We start from the raw sequence: 16,906 nt of genomic DNA, 5'->3' as shown, positions 1-16,906 counted from the left end.
GTTGTGACACTGGAGACGCGGTAATCTGCTTTCAATCTGAAGATCCAGTTTGTTACCTTCTGTTTTCTTATATACTTTTTTCACTATGTCATTTGCAAACACAAATACAGTCCAGGGGATTTAAAACAACAGGGGTGCAAAGTCTAAGGCTCCGTTCACACTAGGTCGCTCCGACTTAGGGGGCGACCTGTGAAGTCGCGTGCAGCGTGACTTGCACGGACTTCATAACATAAATGTCTATGCAAGTCGCCTCCAGGTCGCCCCCAAGTAATACAGGACCCTTTTTCTAAGTCGGAACGACTTGTGTCGCTCCTATTAGAACGGCTCCTGTACTACACAGTGGGAGCGTGAGGACCGCGACTTGTCAGGCTGACAAGTCACCTGACAAGTCGGATCAATGTGACACTTAGCGTTTCTTTTCTTTAGAAAGCAGCTACAGCCTGAGTAGAAAAGCCTGTTCCCTGTCACCACTAGGGCAGTGGTAGTTCACTTTCTTGATATGGTCGACTAGAAGTGCGTGGCCCTCAACAGCACCAAAGGAATGCAGATACAATTCAGTAATTATTCTGTGTCAGAGGCAGCAGACACACTTCAGAATGTAGTTAGTGACTAATGGCATGATACAGGAGATGGTCAGAGACTGCAGATAGGATACAGGAGATGGTCAGAGACTGCAGACAGGATACAGGAGATGGTCAGAGACTGCAGACAGGATACAGGAGATGGTCAGAGACTGCAAACATGGTATAGGAGATGGTCAGAGACTGCAGTTATGATACAAGAGGTGGTCAGTGACTGCAGACATGATAAAGGAGATGGTCAGAGATTTCGGACAGGATACAGGAGATGGTCAGAGACTGCAGACAGGATACAGGAAATGGTCAGAGACTGCAGACAGAATACAGGAAATGGTCAGAGACTGCAGACGTTATACAGGAGATGGTCAGAGACTGCCGACATGATACAAGAGATGGTCAGAGAATGTGGATATGATACAGGAGATGGTCAGAGACTGCGGACATGGTACAAGTGATCATCAGAGACTGCAGATATGATACAAGAGATTGTCAGTGACTGCAGACAGGATACAGGAGATGGTCAGAGACTGCGAACATGATACAGGAGATGGTCAGAGACTGCAGACAGGATACAGGAGATGGTCAGAGACTGCAGACATGATACAGGGAATGGGCCGACTGTCAGTGACTGTGAATAATAGGAGTTGTTGGAGACTAGTGACATGCTTCAGAAGACAGTCATTGACTGGAGACATATTACATGAGACTGCTATAACAGAGCAATAGGAAAACACAGATTGGTGTCTGCTGGGCCCGACAGCTGCAGAACTGCCAAAAGGCTGAATGCAACCCCCCAGGCTGCATGTTGGGCACCAGGGCTCTAGGGGAGGGATCTTCACACTTCTTGTGGAAGCAGTGGTCTCTCTGCAGCAGTCCAGTACAGCAGAGCTCAGACCGAGACAGGAAAAAGCAGCAAATAAAGCATTTCAGCAGCACTGCAGTACTGGAGAGATGCTGATAGGAGGGGAAAGCAGAGTAATATTAAGAATAAGCTCATCACGCTTCCTTTTCTGCTTTCACTGTCTAGTCACAGGCTGGGGGAGGGGGGGGGGGTACAAGACCTGTAAGTGTCACTTAACTGCAGCATAGAAAAATGAGGTCTCCTGCTCTGCCAGACAGGACTGTCTGACATCATATTTTATGTGGCCAATCTGATTTATTTTGCAGGGAATTCTGGACATCATCGTGCTCAGCAAAGGAAGTTCCGAGGAAAACTCCATCCACTTCTTACAGAATAACTTTGAAGCCGACGCTTACTTTGTCAAAGTCATAGGTAAGGAGGACATGTTCCTGACATGTGTAGTGCTCATGTAAAATTCTTCTTGCCTAAAACAGCTAAAATAGTGTTTCCATGCCAACCAGAAACGCACTAGTTTTAATTTTTAAAGAAGCATATGTTGGGTGGGAGGGGGGAGAGACCTTGCTTTAAAAAGCATATGTCACCTTGCCTTATTTTATTCACAGTTTCCTTCTGCCCCAAACCGAAAACCTCCCACACTCTCCGCTTCTCAAATACAGCAAGACATATGTTGGGCTTCTTCCTGCAATAAGATTGGTCAGGAAGCAATAGTATGCTGTAACCTATAGTAACCAATTACAGGCTGACTCCGGGTAGCGGGGGCCAAACTGTGCAGGGCTCTTTTAAAGCCCAACAGAACCTTCAGTTTTAACGTCAGTTAAATACATTTTTCACAAGCATCAAAACAAAAAGGGGTTCAATGTCTTACAGTTCATTTTCTATACAAAGCAGCCACAGCCTGTTTAGAAAAGCCTGTCCCCGGTCAGTATGTTACAGAGAATGATAGTTGTACTGTGTGTACTGCATTACCAGCAAGGTGTACTTTTGTACTGTATTTGTTACACAACTTCGTTTGCCCCCCTTTTTTTTTTTTTTTTACACATTTTCTTTTTTTCCCCCTTTCCATCTCTCCTTTATAATCCCGATTTTTCATTCCTTCTCTCCCATCTCTCATCCTTCTCTCCATCTCTCATCCCTTCCCTCCATCTCTCATCCTTCTCTCCATCTCTCATCCCTTCCCTCCATCTCTCATCCTTCTCCCCATCTCTCATCCTTCTCTCTATCTCTCATCCTTCTCTCCATCTCTCATCCCTTTCCTCCATCTCTCATCCCTTCTCTCCATCTCTCATCCTTCTCTCCATCTCTCATCCCTTTCCTCCATCTCTCATCCCTTCTCTCCATCTCTCATCCTTCTCTCCATCTCTCATCCTTCTCTCCATCTCTCATCCCTTCCCTCCATCTCTCATCCTTCTCTCCCATCTCTCATCCCTTCTCTCCATCTCTCATCCCTTCCCTCCTTCTCTTATCCCTTCCCTCCATCTCTCATCCCTTCCCTCCATCTCTCATCCTTCTCTCCCATCTCTCATCCCTTCCCTCCTTCTCTTATCCCTTCCCTCCTTCTCTTATCCCTTCCCACCATCTCTCATCCCTTCTCTCCATCTCTCATCCCTTCCCTCCATCTCTCATCCTTCTCTCCCATCTCTCATCCTTCTCTCCATCTCTCATCCTTCTCTCCATCTCTCATCCTTCTCTCCATCTCTCATCCCTTCCCTCCATCTCTCATCCCTTCCCTCCATCTCTCATCCTTCTCTCCCATCTCTCATCCCTTCTCTCCATCTCTCATCCTTCCCTCCATCTCTCATCCCTTCCCTCCATCTCTCATTCTTCTCTCCCATCTCTCATCCCTTCTCTCCATCTCTCATCCCTTCCCTCCTTCTCTTATCCCTTCCCACCATCTCTCATCCCTTCCCTCCATCTCTCATCCCTTCCCTCCATCTCTCATCCTTCTCTCCCATCTCTCATCCCTTCTCTCCATCTCTCATCCTTCCCTCCATCTCTCATCCCTTCCCTCCATCTCTCATTCTTCTCTCCCATCTCTCATCCCTTCTCTCCATCTCTCATCCCTTCCCTCCTTCTCTTATCCCTTCCCACCATCTCTCATCCCTTCCCTCCATCTCTCATCCCTTCCCTCCATCTCTCATCCTTCTCTCCCATCTCTCATCCCTTCTCTCCATCTCTCATCCTTCTCTCCCATCTCTCATCCCTTCTCTCCATCTCTCATCCTTCCCTCCATCTCTCATCCCTTCCCTCCATCTCTCATCCCTTCCCTCCTTCTCTTATCCCTTCCCACCAACTCTCATCCCTTCTCTCCCATCTCTCATCCCTTCTCTCCATCTCTCATCCTTCCCTCCATCTCTCATCCCTTCCCTCCATCTCTCATTCTTCTCTCCCATCTCTCATCCCTTCTCTCCATCTCTCATCCCTTCCCTCCTTCTCTTATCCCTTCCCACCATCTCTCATCCCTTCTCTCCATCTCTCATCCCTTCCCTCCTTCTCTCCTTCTCTTATCCCTTCTCTCCATCTCTCATCCTTCTCTCCATCTCTCATCCTTCTCTCTCCATCTCTCATCCCTTCTCTCCATCTCTCATCCCTTCCCTCCATCTCTCATCCCTTCCCTCCATCTCTCATCCCTTCTCTCCATCTCTCATCCCTTCCCTCCTTCTCTTATCCCTTCTCTCCATCTCTCATCCTTCTCTCCATCTCTCATCCCCTCCCTCCTTCTCTTATCCCTTCTCTCCATCTCTCATCCTTCTCTCCATCTCTCATCCCTTCCCTCCATCTCTCATCCTTCTCCCCATCTCTCATCCCTTCTCTCCATCTCTCATCCCTTCCCTCCATCTCTCATCCCTTCCCTCCATCTCTCATCCCTTCCCTCCATCTCTCATCCTTCTCTCCATCTCTCAGACTTCTCCCCATCTCTCATCCCTTCTCTCCATCTCTCATCCCTTCCCTCCATCTCTCATCCCTTCCCTCCATCTCTCATCCTTCTCTCTCCATCTCTCATCCTTCTCTCTCCATCTCTCATCCCTTCTCTCCATCTCTCATCCCTTCCCTCCATCTCTCATCCCTTCCCTCCATCTCTCATCCCTTCCCTCCATCTCTCATCCCTTCTCTCCATCTCTCATCCCTTCCCTCTATCTCTCACCCCTTCCCTCCATCTCTCATCCTTCTCTCCATCTCTCATCCCTTCTCTCCATCTCTCATCCCTTCCCTCCATCTCTCATCCCTTCCCTCCATCTCTCATCCTTCTCTCCATCTCTCATCCCTTCCCTCCATCTCTCATCCCTTCCCTCTATCTCTCATCCTTCCCCTCTATCTCTAATTTCTTCTCTCCATCTTTCATCCCTTCTCTCCATCTCTTTTTTTCCTTCACCTCTCATCCCTTTCCTCCATCTCTTATCCCTTCCCTACGTCTCTTATCCCTTCCCTCCGTCTCTCATTCCTTCTCTCCATCTCTCATTCCTTCTCTCCATCTCTCATCCCTTCCCTACATCTCTCATCCCTTCCCTACATCTCTCATCCCATCCCTACATCTCTCATCCCTTCCCTACATCTCTCATCCCATCCCTACATCTCTCATCCCTTCCCTACATCTTTCGTCTCTTCCCTCCATCTTTCATCCCTTCCCCCAAGCTCTCATTTTTTCCCTCCTTTTATCTCTTCCCTCCGTCTCTCATACCTTCCCTCCGTCTCTCATACCTTCCCTCCATCACTAATTCCTTCCCTCCATCTCTAATTCCTTCCCTCCATCTCTCATCCCTTTCCTCCATCTCTCATACCTTCCCTCCATCTCTAATTCCTTCCCTCCATCTCTAATTCCTTCCCTCCATCTTTCATCCCTTCCCCCTATCTCTCATCCCTTCCTTCCATCTCTAATTCCTTTCCTCCATCTCTCATCCCTTTCCTCCATCTCTCATCCCTTCCCTCCATCTCTAATTCCTTCCCTCCATCTCTAATTCCTTTCCTCCATCTCTCATCCCTTCCCTCCATCTCTCATCCCTTCCATCCATCTCTAATTCCTTCCCTCCATCTCTCATCCTTCTCTCTCCATCTTTCATTCCTTCCCTCCATCTCTCATCCCTTCCCTCCATCTTTCATCCCTTCTCTCCATCTCTCATCCCTTCCCTCCATCTATCATTCTTTCTCTCCATCTCTCATCCCTTCTCTCCATCTCTCATCCCTTCTCTCCATCTCTCATCCTTCTCCCCATCTCTCATCCTTCTCTCTCCATCTCTCATCCCTTCTCTCCATCTCTCATCCCTTCCCTCCATCTCTCATTCCTTCTCTCCGTCTTTCATCCCTTCCCTCCATCTCTCATTCCTTCTCTCCATCTCTCATCCCTTCTCTCCATCTCTCATCCTTCTCCCCATCTCTCATCCTTTCTCTCCATCTTTCATCCCTTCCCTCCATCTCTCATTCCTTCTCTCCGTCTTTCATCCCATCCCTACATCTCTCATCCCTTCCCTACATCTTTCGTCTCTTCCCTCCATCTTTCATCCCTTCCCCCAAGCTCTCATTTTTCCTTCCTTTTATCTCTTCCCTCCGTCTCTCATACCTTCCCTCCGTCTCTCATCCCTTCCCTCCATCTCTAAAACCTTCCCTCCATCTCTCATCCCTTTCCTCCATCTCTCATCCCTTCCCTCCATCTCTAATTCCTTCCCTCCATCTCTAATTCCTTTCCTCCATCTCTAATTCCTTCCCTCCATCTCTCATCCCTTCCCTCCATCTCTAATTCCTTTCCTCCATCTCTCATCCCTTCCCTCCATCTCTCATCCCTTCCCTCCATCTCTAATTCCTTCCCTCCATCTCTCATCCTTCTCTCTCCATCTCTCATCCCTTCCCTCCATCTTTCATCCCTTCTCTCCATCTCTCATCCCTTCCCTCCATCTCCCATCCTTTCTCTCCATCTCTCATCCTTCTCCCCATCTCTCATCCTTCTCCCCATCTTTCATCCCTTCCCTCCATCTTTCATCCCTTCCCTCCATCTTTCATCCCTTCCCTCCATCTCTCATTCCTTCTCTCCGTCTTTCATCCCTTCTCTCCTCTCGGCCTCCTTTTGCTGGAAGCTTTACGTTTCCACTCAAGCACTCAGGATTAATTAAAATCGTCACAACAATAAAATGAACGCCTGTCATCTCACTTTTAGAAAAATAGAGAAAAAAGAAAATCTCTTATCAGCTCTGTGACATCTTCACTAATTTGCTGATAGATCAGAAAGTCTCTATTTTAAGCAAAACAAAGGAATTCCTTTGAAAGGTGTGGGGATAGGGAGTCTTATCGGAGCATGGCGGTTTAATCAGGGGCTGTCCGCTTGGTCTGGCTGTATGTCTTGGCACAGAGACCAATGTGCTCCTAAGCAGATGTTTAGCGAGTATTAAAGGGGCCGGGGAGGCATGGGGAGATGGTAATTGGTCATCTGCTCCTGCAAAGCTCTGACTTCAGTTTCACGGACAGAAGGCTGAATTTTTCTGAGTACGCAATCTGTCATCAGGGCCAGAGCTACAATCTGCTTCGTTTGACCCACATCCTTTGACCCTCAGCTGCCGAGGAGCTGTAAGTCCCAGCATGACCTGGGACCTGCACGTGAGGAGCTGTAAGTCCCAGCATGACCTGGGACCGGCACGAGAGGAGCTGTAACTCCCAGCATGACCTGGGACCGGCACGAGAGGAGCTGTAAGTCCCAGCATGACCTGGGACCGGCACGCGAGGAGCTGTAAGTCCCAGCATGACCTGGGACCGGCACGAGAGGAGCTGTAAGTCCCAGCATGACCTGGGACCTACACGCTGCAATAGATGCAGCTCAGTTCTCGAAAGACAATGGGTCCCCGGTGTGTGCTGTTGGACAAACCATGTGTTAAAGATAGTTTAGTGGGTTATTTCAGCCCTGAATATTATCCACTTTAGCTCCGCATTTGGACATTTTTCACATATATGTAAAAAGCTGCTTTTTTTTACTTGGAACCCCTAAAGGTTATATATATTTTTTTAGGTAGAGGCCATGGAGAAAAAATATGGTGGGTGTTGTGTTTTTTTTTGTTTTTACAAATGCAAATTTTTGGGAAAAAACACACTTTAAAAGAGAAGTTAGGCGTTTTTTTCCCCCAAAAATCATACAGAGATTGATGCAGCATCGGTCCTCCGCCAGCTCTAAGGCTGAGAACCCGAGTGATCAGCGGTCTTCTCAGAGCTCCATGACCAGAGAGCTGATGACTGTCAGCCACCGCTCTGTGCTCTTCCACCCCTGGAGCGCTGGGCTGTGGAGGGGGCGGGGAGTGGCTGACTCAGGCTCTCAGGGGCTCGCTGAGAGGCTGAACTGGGTGCCGGTCCAAGCATGTGGGAGGATCCCGACTTTATTGTCCTGTATTCAAAGGTGTATTTTGGTTTTGTGCTGCCCTAGGCAAGACTAAAATTGGGCACCCCCCTTCCGACTCCTATGTAAATTTGCCCAACTCCTTCCTTTTTAAGGGATGTGTGACTCCATCCAAAATTGAAGGACTCTAAGTCCCAGCATGAACCCCTGAGATCTCACGAGAGGGGAGGGGGGGTAAGAGTGAGAGAGGGGGGTGGGTGAGGGAGGGAGTGAGAGAGAGGGGAAGAGAGAAAGAGAGGGGGGTAAGAGAGGGGGGGTGAGAGAGAGAGGGGGTGTGAGAGAGGTGAGAGAAAGGAGGTGGGAGAGGCGGCTCTAGCAACCAGTGGCCAAAAGAGTCTCAGGTGGAGGGGGGTGGCTTTTTTGCTGCCCCCCCTACAAAGTGCCGCCCTAGGCCTGGGCCTTGTTGGCCTAGGCCAAAATACAGCACTGCCTGTATTGGGACATCAGCCAACAGTGGGCTTCAGTCACAGAAATTCAGAAGGAACTGCACTCCTGTGATCCATGAAACGAGCTTTGGTTGTAATTGTCCTTTAGTCTTAGTTTTAACCGCTTCTGGACCACCCACCGCCAATTTACTGTGGCAGGGCGGCCCTCCTGCGTGAAACTACGTAGACCTACGTCGGTCGCGCGCCTGCAGCTAGTGCAGCTCCTGCCTGCACTCGGCAGTGGGGACTCTGATGCACAGGGCAGGTGGCTCCAAATGCCGCCTGCCGCCCGCGATCGCTCCCCACTGTGAGAGAAGGACGGTCAGCTATTGTAAACACAGCTGACCGTTCTCCCTGGAATGATCACAGAGCTCCTGTGATCCTTCTATATAGGAACACAGGTCTCTGTAATCATTTCACAAGCCACGCCCCCCACAGTTATCCCATGTCCTCCTCCTCCTCCAGTCCCATGTCCTGCTTCTCCTCCAGTCCCATGTCCTCCTCTAGTCCCATGTCCTCCTCCAGTCCCATGTCCTCCTTCTCTTCCAGTCCAAAGTCCTCCTTCATCCCATGTCCTTCTGCTTCTCCAATCCCATGTCCTCCTTCATCCCAAGTCCTCCTTCTCCTCCTCCTCCAGTCCCATGTCCTGCTTCTCCTCCAGTCCCATGTCCTGCTTCTCCTCCAGTCCCATGTCCTCCTCCAGTCCCATGTCCTCCTTCTCTTCCAGTCCAAAGTCCTCCTTCATCCCATGTCCTTCTCCTTCTCCAATCCCATGTCCTCCTTCATCCCAATTCCTACTTCTCCTCCTCCTCCAGTCCCATGTCCTCCTTCTCCTCCAGTCCCATGTCCTGCTCCTCCTCCAGTCCCATCCCAGGAAAATAAAAGTGAACGTTTCTAGTTAATGCTGCCCCTCCTGTCCGGGCGTGAACAGCTGGAGAACAGGGGAGGACGGGGCCTACTGCTGTGTGTGAGGGGGCAGCACCCCCCACATAGTGCCAGTCTGCAAGGGAATGGTATTGCAAGGCTAGGTGGAAACCCTACCCTGTTTTGGGCCCCTCGGGATGCCGTGCCCCCTTTATGTGCATGGGCTGTACCCCCCTGATGGCGGCCCTGTTGGAGCCATAGATGACTTCTGCATGTGTAAATTTCATCACATGCCCACGTTTGAGAGGTTCACTTTAAGGTTCCTAAAACCATATTCTTTCATTTGTTTCATGTAAAGCAAAAATATCAGCCCCCCCCCCCCCCCTGATAACGTCAATGAAAGTGATCATCATAGATATTTCACTGCATAGAATTTCTTGTTTGCCATTTTCTGCACCAATTTCTCATCAAATCATGCGTTCAAATTGAGATTCCCCCTGGCTGATGGTGGAATTAGATATTTTCACTATGTTTAGGCATTTTAAATGAAGACAGAGCACGCATTAGTGAGCGAATTGTAGTCTGTCAGATAACCAGTTCCGGGGGAGGCGGCGCGCTTCATCCGAGGTGTAAAATCTTTCCGATAAACTCATAAAGTGTTTCTAGATCCAGCCTGGAGGAGTGGATGAAAGTTTTCACACTTCCTAAATCCACAAGAATGTAAGAAATGATCAGTCTGTCTGTCTGTCTAATATACTGTATATATCAGGGCCTGAAAAATTTGCTTTATATCCAGGAGCCAGCTAAAAAACTTAGGAGCCATTTTTTTTTTTAACTACTTGCCTACTGGGCACTTTTACCCCCTTCCTGCTTTTTCAGCTTTTTGCAGCTTTCAGCGCTGTCACACTTTGAATGACTAGTACATGGTCATGCAACACTGTACCCATATGAAATGTGTATCATATTTTTTCACACAAATAAAGCTTTCTTTTGGTGGTATTTATTCACCACTGGGGTTTTCATTTTTTTGCTAAACAAATGAAACAAGACCGGATTTCTTTTTTTTTTTTTAATGCATTTTTCTTCATTTCTGTTATACAATTTTGCAAATAAGTATTTTTTCTTTGTCACTGATATGCAGTGATGTGGCTGCTCGGTTGGTCACTGATGAGGTTGCACTGATGGGCACTGATAAGGCTGCTCTGCTGGGCACCGATAAGGCTGCACTGATGGGCACTGTTGAGCCTCCACTGATGGGCACTGTTGAACCTGACTGATGGGCACTGATAAGGCTACACTGATGGGCACTGTTGAGACTGCACTGGTGGGCACTGTTGACTGCACTGATGGGGCTGCACCAATGGGTACTACTGATGAGTCTTCACTGATGGGCACTGATAAGGCTGCATTGATGGACACTAATAAGACTGCACTGTTGAGCCTGCACTGGTGGGCACTGTTGAGCTTGCACTGATGGGCACTGTTGACCCTGCACTGATGGGCACTGTTGAGCCTGCACTGATGGGCACTGTTGACCCTGCACTGATGGGCACTGTTGACCCTGCACTGATGGGCACTGTTGACCCGGCACTGATGGGCACTGTTGAGCCTGCACTGATGGGCACTGTTGAGCCTGCACTGATGGGCACTGTTGAGCCTGCACTGATGTGCACTGTTGAGGCTCCACTGATGTGCACTGTTGAGGCTCCACTGATGTGCACTGTTGAGGCTCCACTGATGTGCACTGTTGAGGCTCCACTGATGTGCACTGTTGAGGCTCCACTGATGGGCACTGTTGAGGCTCCACTGATAGGCACTGATGAGGCTGCACTGATGGGCATTGATATGCTAGACTGATGGGCACTGATATACTGCACTGATGGACGGTTATTGGCACTAATGGGGCTGCACTGATAATCAGGGCACTGATTATCAGTGTAAATGTCCTCTGTCCCAGGATAGCCAGTCATCGGCTTTCATTTCCTCACGCTGTGACAGCGCTGAGGAAAGGAAATGCTGATAACCGGCATTTGTTTGCATGTGATCAGCTGTGATTGGACACAGCTGATCACATGGTAAAGGGCCGTTGTGATTGGCCCTTTACTCTATCTGTGACCAGCTGTGTCCGAATGCCCCTTTCACCCTATGTAGAAGGGGGCCATATTTTTTTTTTTTAAGTGAATCTGTGGTCTTTCCTTACCATTGTGGCACCGAGTGCATTGATTCAGTATTTCCAGGCACCTTCATTCCAGGTCTTTTTATCTTTATTAATAAGAAGTTGTAAAGGGGACAAGATTACAGGAGGAGGTGGGGTAGTTTTTACCAGAAAGCACTGGGATCATAATAGAGTACAAGATTTTGGAAAACCCTTGGCAGCTGAAGGTGTCGGCTTTATTGACCTGAGGCCAAATGTTGGTTAAAGAGAGACCAAACTCTGTGCTCAGCTGTCACAAGTATTGTCTGTGATCTTCCTGCAGCTGATCTTTCCCCGTTGCTGACCTTGTTCTTCATTGTCTTTGTGCGAAGGCAACCATCTTGGTAGGGACAGGACTTTGCTTATTCATGTCAGCCTCCAGTACTAGGGATTAGCTTGGGTTTGGTCCGAACCCATGTTTGGCTGAACCCGGAAATAAAGCTGTTAGTCCTGGCCCAACACGCTGTGACTGGGTCATTTCCTGCCCCGCAGCTGGCCATACAGTAGGAGTGGGAATGTTCATGACATCATTGACCAAATATGGTCAAACTTCTTTACAAATTCAGCAAAACATGGGTTCAGAACAAACCCATGCTAATCGGTAATCAGCACAGTAGTGACATCACCAAATCTAACTCTAAATATCCTGAGACCAGCAGTCAGAGGCAGAAGTGCAAAAGGCTGGCCATAGATGGATTGTTTTCGGGTTTTTCTTCAATCAGCCAGTGGGATTCTCCGCATTTCACACAAGCGAGTTGGATGGAGTAATCCTCCCCACTGTGCTATTGTATTCCGACAGCAGGGACTCTTCAGCTGTCAGAATACACTGATCAGTGCTGCAGGCGCTGATCGAATGGAAGTTTTCCATCAGTGCTGTTCAACAGAAGACGATCATTAGATCAACTTCTGTTGAGTGGAAACAGTCTATCTTTGGCGAACTATAGATCTCTCCCTGCGGATACACATATTTGAAGTGCACCGGAATGCCTAGGCACCCTCAGATACCAGAAAGGGGAAGGCGCACTCTGGCTTTTTTTTTTTCCTTGGGTGCTAAAAGACCTTGTGCTGGTACTAGTAATGGGTTATACCAAGGTTCTTCAAACTATGGCCCTCCAGCTGTTCAAGAACTACAATTCCCATCATGCCTAGTCATGTCTGTGAAAGTCAGAATTTTACAATGCCTCATGGGATGTGTAGTTCCACAACAGCTGGAGGGCTGTAGTTTGAGGATCCCTGGGTTATACTGTTGATCAGAGTAGAGGGTTAGGTTGGGGATTAGGGCAATAGGCTGGGTTAAGAATTATTAGGACCAGGGACTTAGATTGAGTATCAAGGAAGACGGTTGGGTTGAGAATTAGGGTAGAAGGACCTAATATCGATCCATCTATGGCGAGCTTTAGATCATGCCCTGCAGATGCATATCTTTAAAGCTGGAGGCACCCTCAGATACCAGGAAGGGGAGGGCACACTCTGGCCTTTGCTCCTTGGGTGCTAAAAGGCCTTTTTCCAGCACTAGTAAGGGGTTATAGTGAGGATTAGAGTAGAGGGTTGGGTTGGGGATTAGAGCAAGGGTTTTAGGTTGAGCATCAGGGAAAACGGTTGGGTTGATCATTAGGTAGAAGGGCCTGATATCGATCCATCTATGGCAAGCTTTAGATCAAGCCCTGCAGATGCACATCTTTGAAGTTGTAGGCACAGAAGTGCCTAGGCACCCCCAGATACCAGGAAGGGAAAGGATTCACTCTGGCCTTTTCTCCTCGGGCGCCAAAAAACCTTGTGTTGGCTCTAGTAAGAGGTTATACTGAGGAATAGAGTAGAGGGTTAAGTTGAGGATTGGGGTAATAAACTTGGTTGAGGATTATGGCAAGGGATTTAGATTGAGCATCATGGAACACAGTTGGGTTTAGAATTAGGGTGGAAGGGCCTGATTTTGATCCATCTATAGCAAGCTTTAATTAATGGCCTGCAGATACACGTAAGAAGTGCCCAGGCATCACCAGATACCATGAAGGGAAGGGCGCACTCTGGCCTTTTCTCCTTGGGTGCCTTGTGCCGGTTCTAGTAAGCAGTTATACTGAAGATCAGAGTAGAGGGTCAGGTTGAGAGTTAGGGCAATGGGCTGGGTTGAGGATGAGTGTAGAAGGGCCTAATTTCAACCCATCTATAGTGCGCTATAGATCACGCCCTGCAGATACACATCTTTGAAGTTGTAGGCATAGGAGTGCCTAGGCACCCTCAGATATCAGGTGGTGTTCTGTTATTTTTCAGGGGGAATTCCAAACAAAATGTAAAATTGGGTCTCACACCATGGTGCCTCACGTTCCTTCCTTCCATGTGATAAGGCTGGTGATTGGCTGCCCAGACACCCAGTACTGTCACATGGAGGTGGGTGAGACTTGTAGCTTATACAGGGTTTCCCCACAAAGGGAAGGTGAGTATGTGAAGCTGCTAGAGCCACTTCAATGTGAGCAAAGCAACAGGTTCACATGAAGTATCTCCGAGTTCTACATAACTCATAGGGAAAGAAGTGCAGGCAGATACGTTTTTCTGTACTTCTGTACAGCTTGATATATCCAGCTGGCTTCATAAACAACATATCTTGTGGATTAGCAGTGAGATTTAACTGAGTTTTAAATTCAAGTTTCTGGATGTTTTAGGTGAATTATTGTTAATTTGAGGCCTCATGCACACAGGGCTTAGAAGAAAAAAAAACGCCGCTTTTACAGGAGTTTGATGGGTGTTTTTTCACCCTGTAAATGCCCCTCTATCTTCGCCTATGTGGCCATGCGCACATAGTGTGACTAATCACAGCACGGTCGGAGCGTCCCCTACCCGGAAGTGCTGGCTTACGTACTAGACACATGAATTCAGCACAGGAGAGCCGGAGCCACTCTGCCACCATACTCATATGTGAGTACGGTTGGCAAACGGTTAAAAAAAATAACTTTACAATCACTTTACAGTGCTTTGAAAAAGTATTCATACCCCTTGAAATTTTCCAAATTTTTTCATGTTACAACCAAACACGTAAATGTATTTAATTGGGATTTTTTGTAATAGACTAACACAGCTCCACAGAGATCCACAGCTCAGGTGGGAGAATCTGTCCACAGGACAACTATTAGTCGTGCACTCCACAAATCTGTCCTTTATGGAAGAGTGACAAGAAGAAGAAAGCCATTGGTGAAAGAAAGCCATAAGAAGTCCTGTTTGCAGTTTGCGAGAAGCCATGTGGGGGACACAGCAAACATGTGGAAGAAGGAGCTCTGGTCAGATGAGACCAAAATTGAACTTTTTGGCCTAAAAGCAAAACTCCACATGTGGTGGAAAACAAACACTGCACATCACCCAGAACACACCATCCTCACCGTGAAACATGGTGGTGGCAGCATCATGGTGTGGGGATGCTTTTCTTCAGCAGGGACAGGGAAGCTGGTCAGAGTTGATGGGAAGATGGATGGAGCCAAATACAGGCCAGTCTTAGAAGAAAACCTGTTAGAGTCTGCAAAAGACTTGAGGCTGGGGTGGAGGTTCACCTTCCAGCAGGACAACGACCCGAAACATCCAGCCAGAGCTACAATGGAATGGTTTACATCAAAGCATATGCATGTGTTAGAATGGCCCAGTCACAGTCCAGACCTAAATCACATTGAGAATCTTTGACAAGACTTGAAAATTGCTGTTCACAGACACTCTCCATCCAATCTGACAGAGCTTGAGATATTTTGCAAAAAAGAATGGGCAAAAATGTCATCTCTAGATGTACAAAGCTGGTAGAGAAATCCCCAAAAAGACTTGCAGCTGTAATTGCAGGGAAAGGCGGTTCTACAAAGTATTGACCCAGGGGGGTGAATACAAATGCAGCCACACTTTTCACAGATTTATTTGTAAAAAATTTGGAAACCATTTATCATTTTCCTTCCACTTCACAATTATTTGCCACTTTGTGTCGGTCTATCACATAAAATCCCAATAAAATACATTTATGTTTTTGGTTGTAACATGAGAAAATGTGGAAAATGTCAAGGGGTATGAATACTTTTTCAAGGCCCTGTAATCTTGCTTTTTGCCATTTTTCCCCTGCAACTTTCCAGCCTCCATTGCAAAGAGCGCACATCAGACCCAAATGTTGTCCACATCTTCGGAAGGGCGTCACAGTCCAGCTCCTTCCACACATTACCGGGCCTCAAAGCACAGTAATTAGAGCTAATGTACATTTTTTTTGTCTCACTGGTATTTCGCTAATGTGCGTTTCCATGACACCGCTTCATTAACCTGCAATAAAAGGTGCTAAAAATATCGAAGGTCAGAAAACCGGCCATCTATAAATTTGGCTTCATAATTGTAGAAAAATGTGTCTGGGGGACATTGACCTACCTTCTGGCTCTGGAGACACTGCGAGTCACGTTAAGTCAGTCAGTTTAATGACCGGTATATCCACTTGTCCCAGTTTCCACTTTCTTTATTGACTTGCTTAAAAACTGGAATTATTAAAGGCATACCGTATAGAAAATATAAATGCAAAACAAAAAAGACATTTTAATTTAGGTAAATTCTACGCCAGGATATCTAAGGACTACAAAGGCTGCTGCCTACCTCAAATACCCCCAGAGGGTATAACAATATAAAATGAAAAAAGGTATGGTGACGCTGCCTAAAGACAAATTACATATGTGCAAAAGGAAGAGATAAATAAATTCTTTATGTGATGTGTGTAAACAAAAGTGCCTTGAAAAAAAATTATAAAAATAAATAAATATCAATTTAAAAAAAAAAAAAAAATATATATATATATATATATATATATATATATATATTTATATTTATATATTTATATATATTTATATATATATATATTTATATATATATATATATATATATATATATATATTTATATATATATATGTATATATATATATGTATATATATATATATATATATATATATATATATATATAATTTATATATATATATCTAAGACGGTCATGGGACTTTGAGTGAGGCTTGTGTCTGCCGCCCCCTCACCCTTCTTTTTAGATGCTGGTAATTAATTTATTAATATTTATATTTTTTATTTTTCTTATATTTTTTATTTTTTTTTCTTGTTGGAACCATTCCTTATTTTTATACATGAATGGAAAAAGAGTAGCGCACGAGATCAACTATAAGTGACTCAAGATGTTGTAAGCAAGCTATGAAGAATATTGCTAAACAAACATTTCAAAAAAGTAATCAAAAAAGGAGAAGAACTAATGTCCATTTAGTCCATGAAATCCAAGGGTAAGTGAAATGAGTTGGATTGCTAGGTCACCATCCACCACCAGGTGTCACACCACAAAATAGTAGGATTGGCCACTCACCAGAACTCAATGCTCAGGTGTTCTCACACAAGAGCAGACTGCGCAGAAATGTTAGATGGATATAGAGCCAGAACCTGTTCACCACTGCTTCATAACAAATCCTTGCACGCACTCCCTCAGTATCAGTATCAGGATATCATGGAGAAAAAGAAATGGCCCCACATAGTGAAGTACCGTAACCACAAAATGCTTTATTAAAAGTAAAAATGTGTTGCACTCACATGTATAGGCTGATCAGAAAGCATGTAACCACATA

At 46.4% G+C, this 16,906-nt stretch overlaps 1 protein-coding gene across 1 annotated transcript in view; it reads left to right on the top strand.

Moving 5' to 3' along the window:
• ITFG1 (integrin alpha FG-GAP repeat containing 1) overlaps window positions 1-16,906 on the top strand; it is a gene marked incomplete at its 5' end in the record, with an annotated part of 371,997 nt that overhangs the window by 254,700 nt on the left and 100,391 nt on the right. The window contains one exon of the mRNA XM_082269956.1: window positions 1,746-1,851. Within this exon, the coding sequence (XP_082126082.1) occupies window positions 1,746-1,851 (106 nt within the window). The remainder of the gene's footprint in view (window positions 1-1,745; window positions 1,852-16,906) is intronic.

This window comes from Pelophylax lessonae (genome assembly GCF_965119305.1).
Source record: "Pelophylax lessonae genome assembly, chromosome: 10".
Classification (NCBI taxonomy): Eukaryota; Metazoa; Chordata; class Amphibia; order Anura; family Ranidae; genus Pelophylax; species Pelophylax lessonae.
This window is presented reverse-complemented; position numbering and strand designations above follow the sequence as displayed.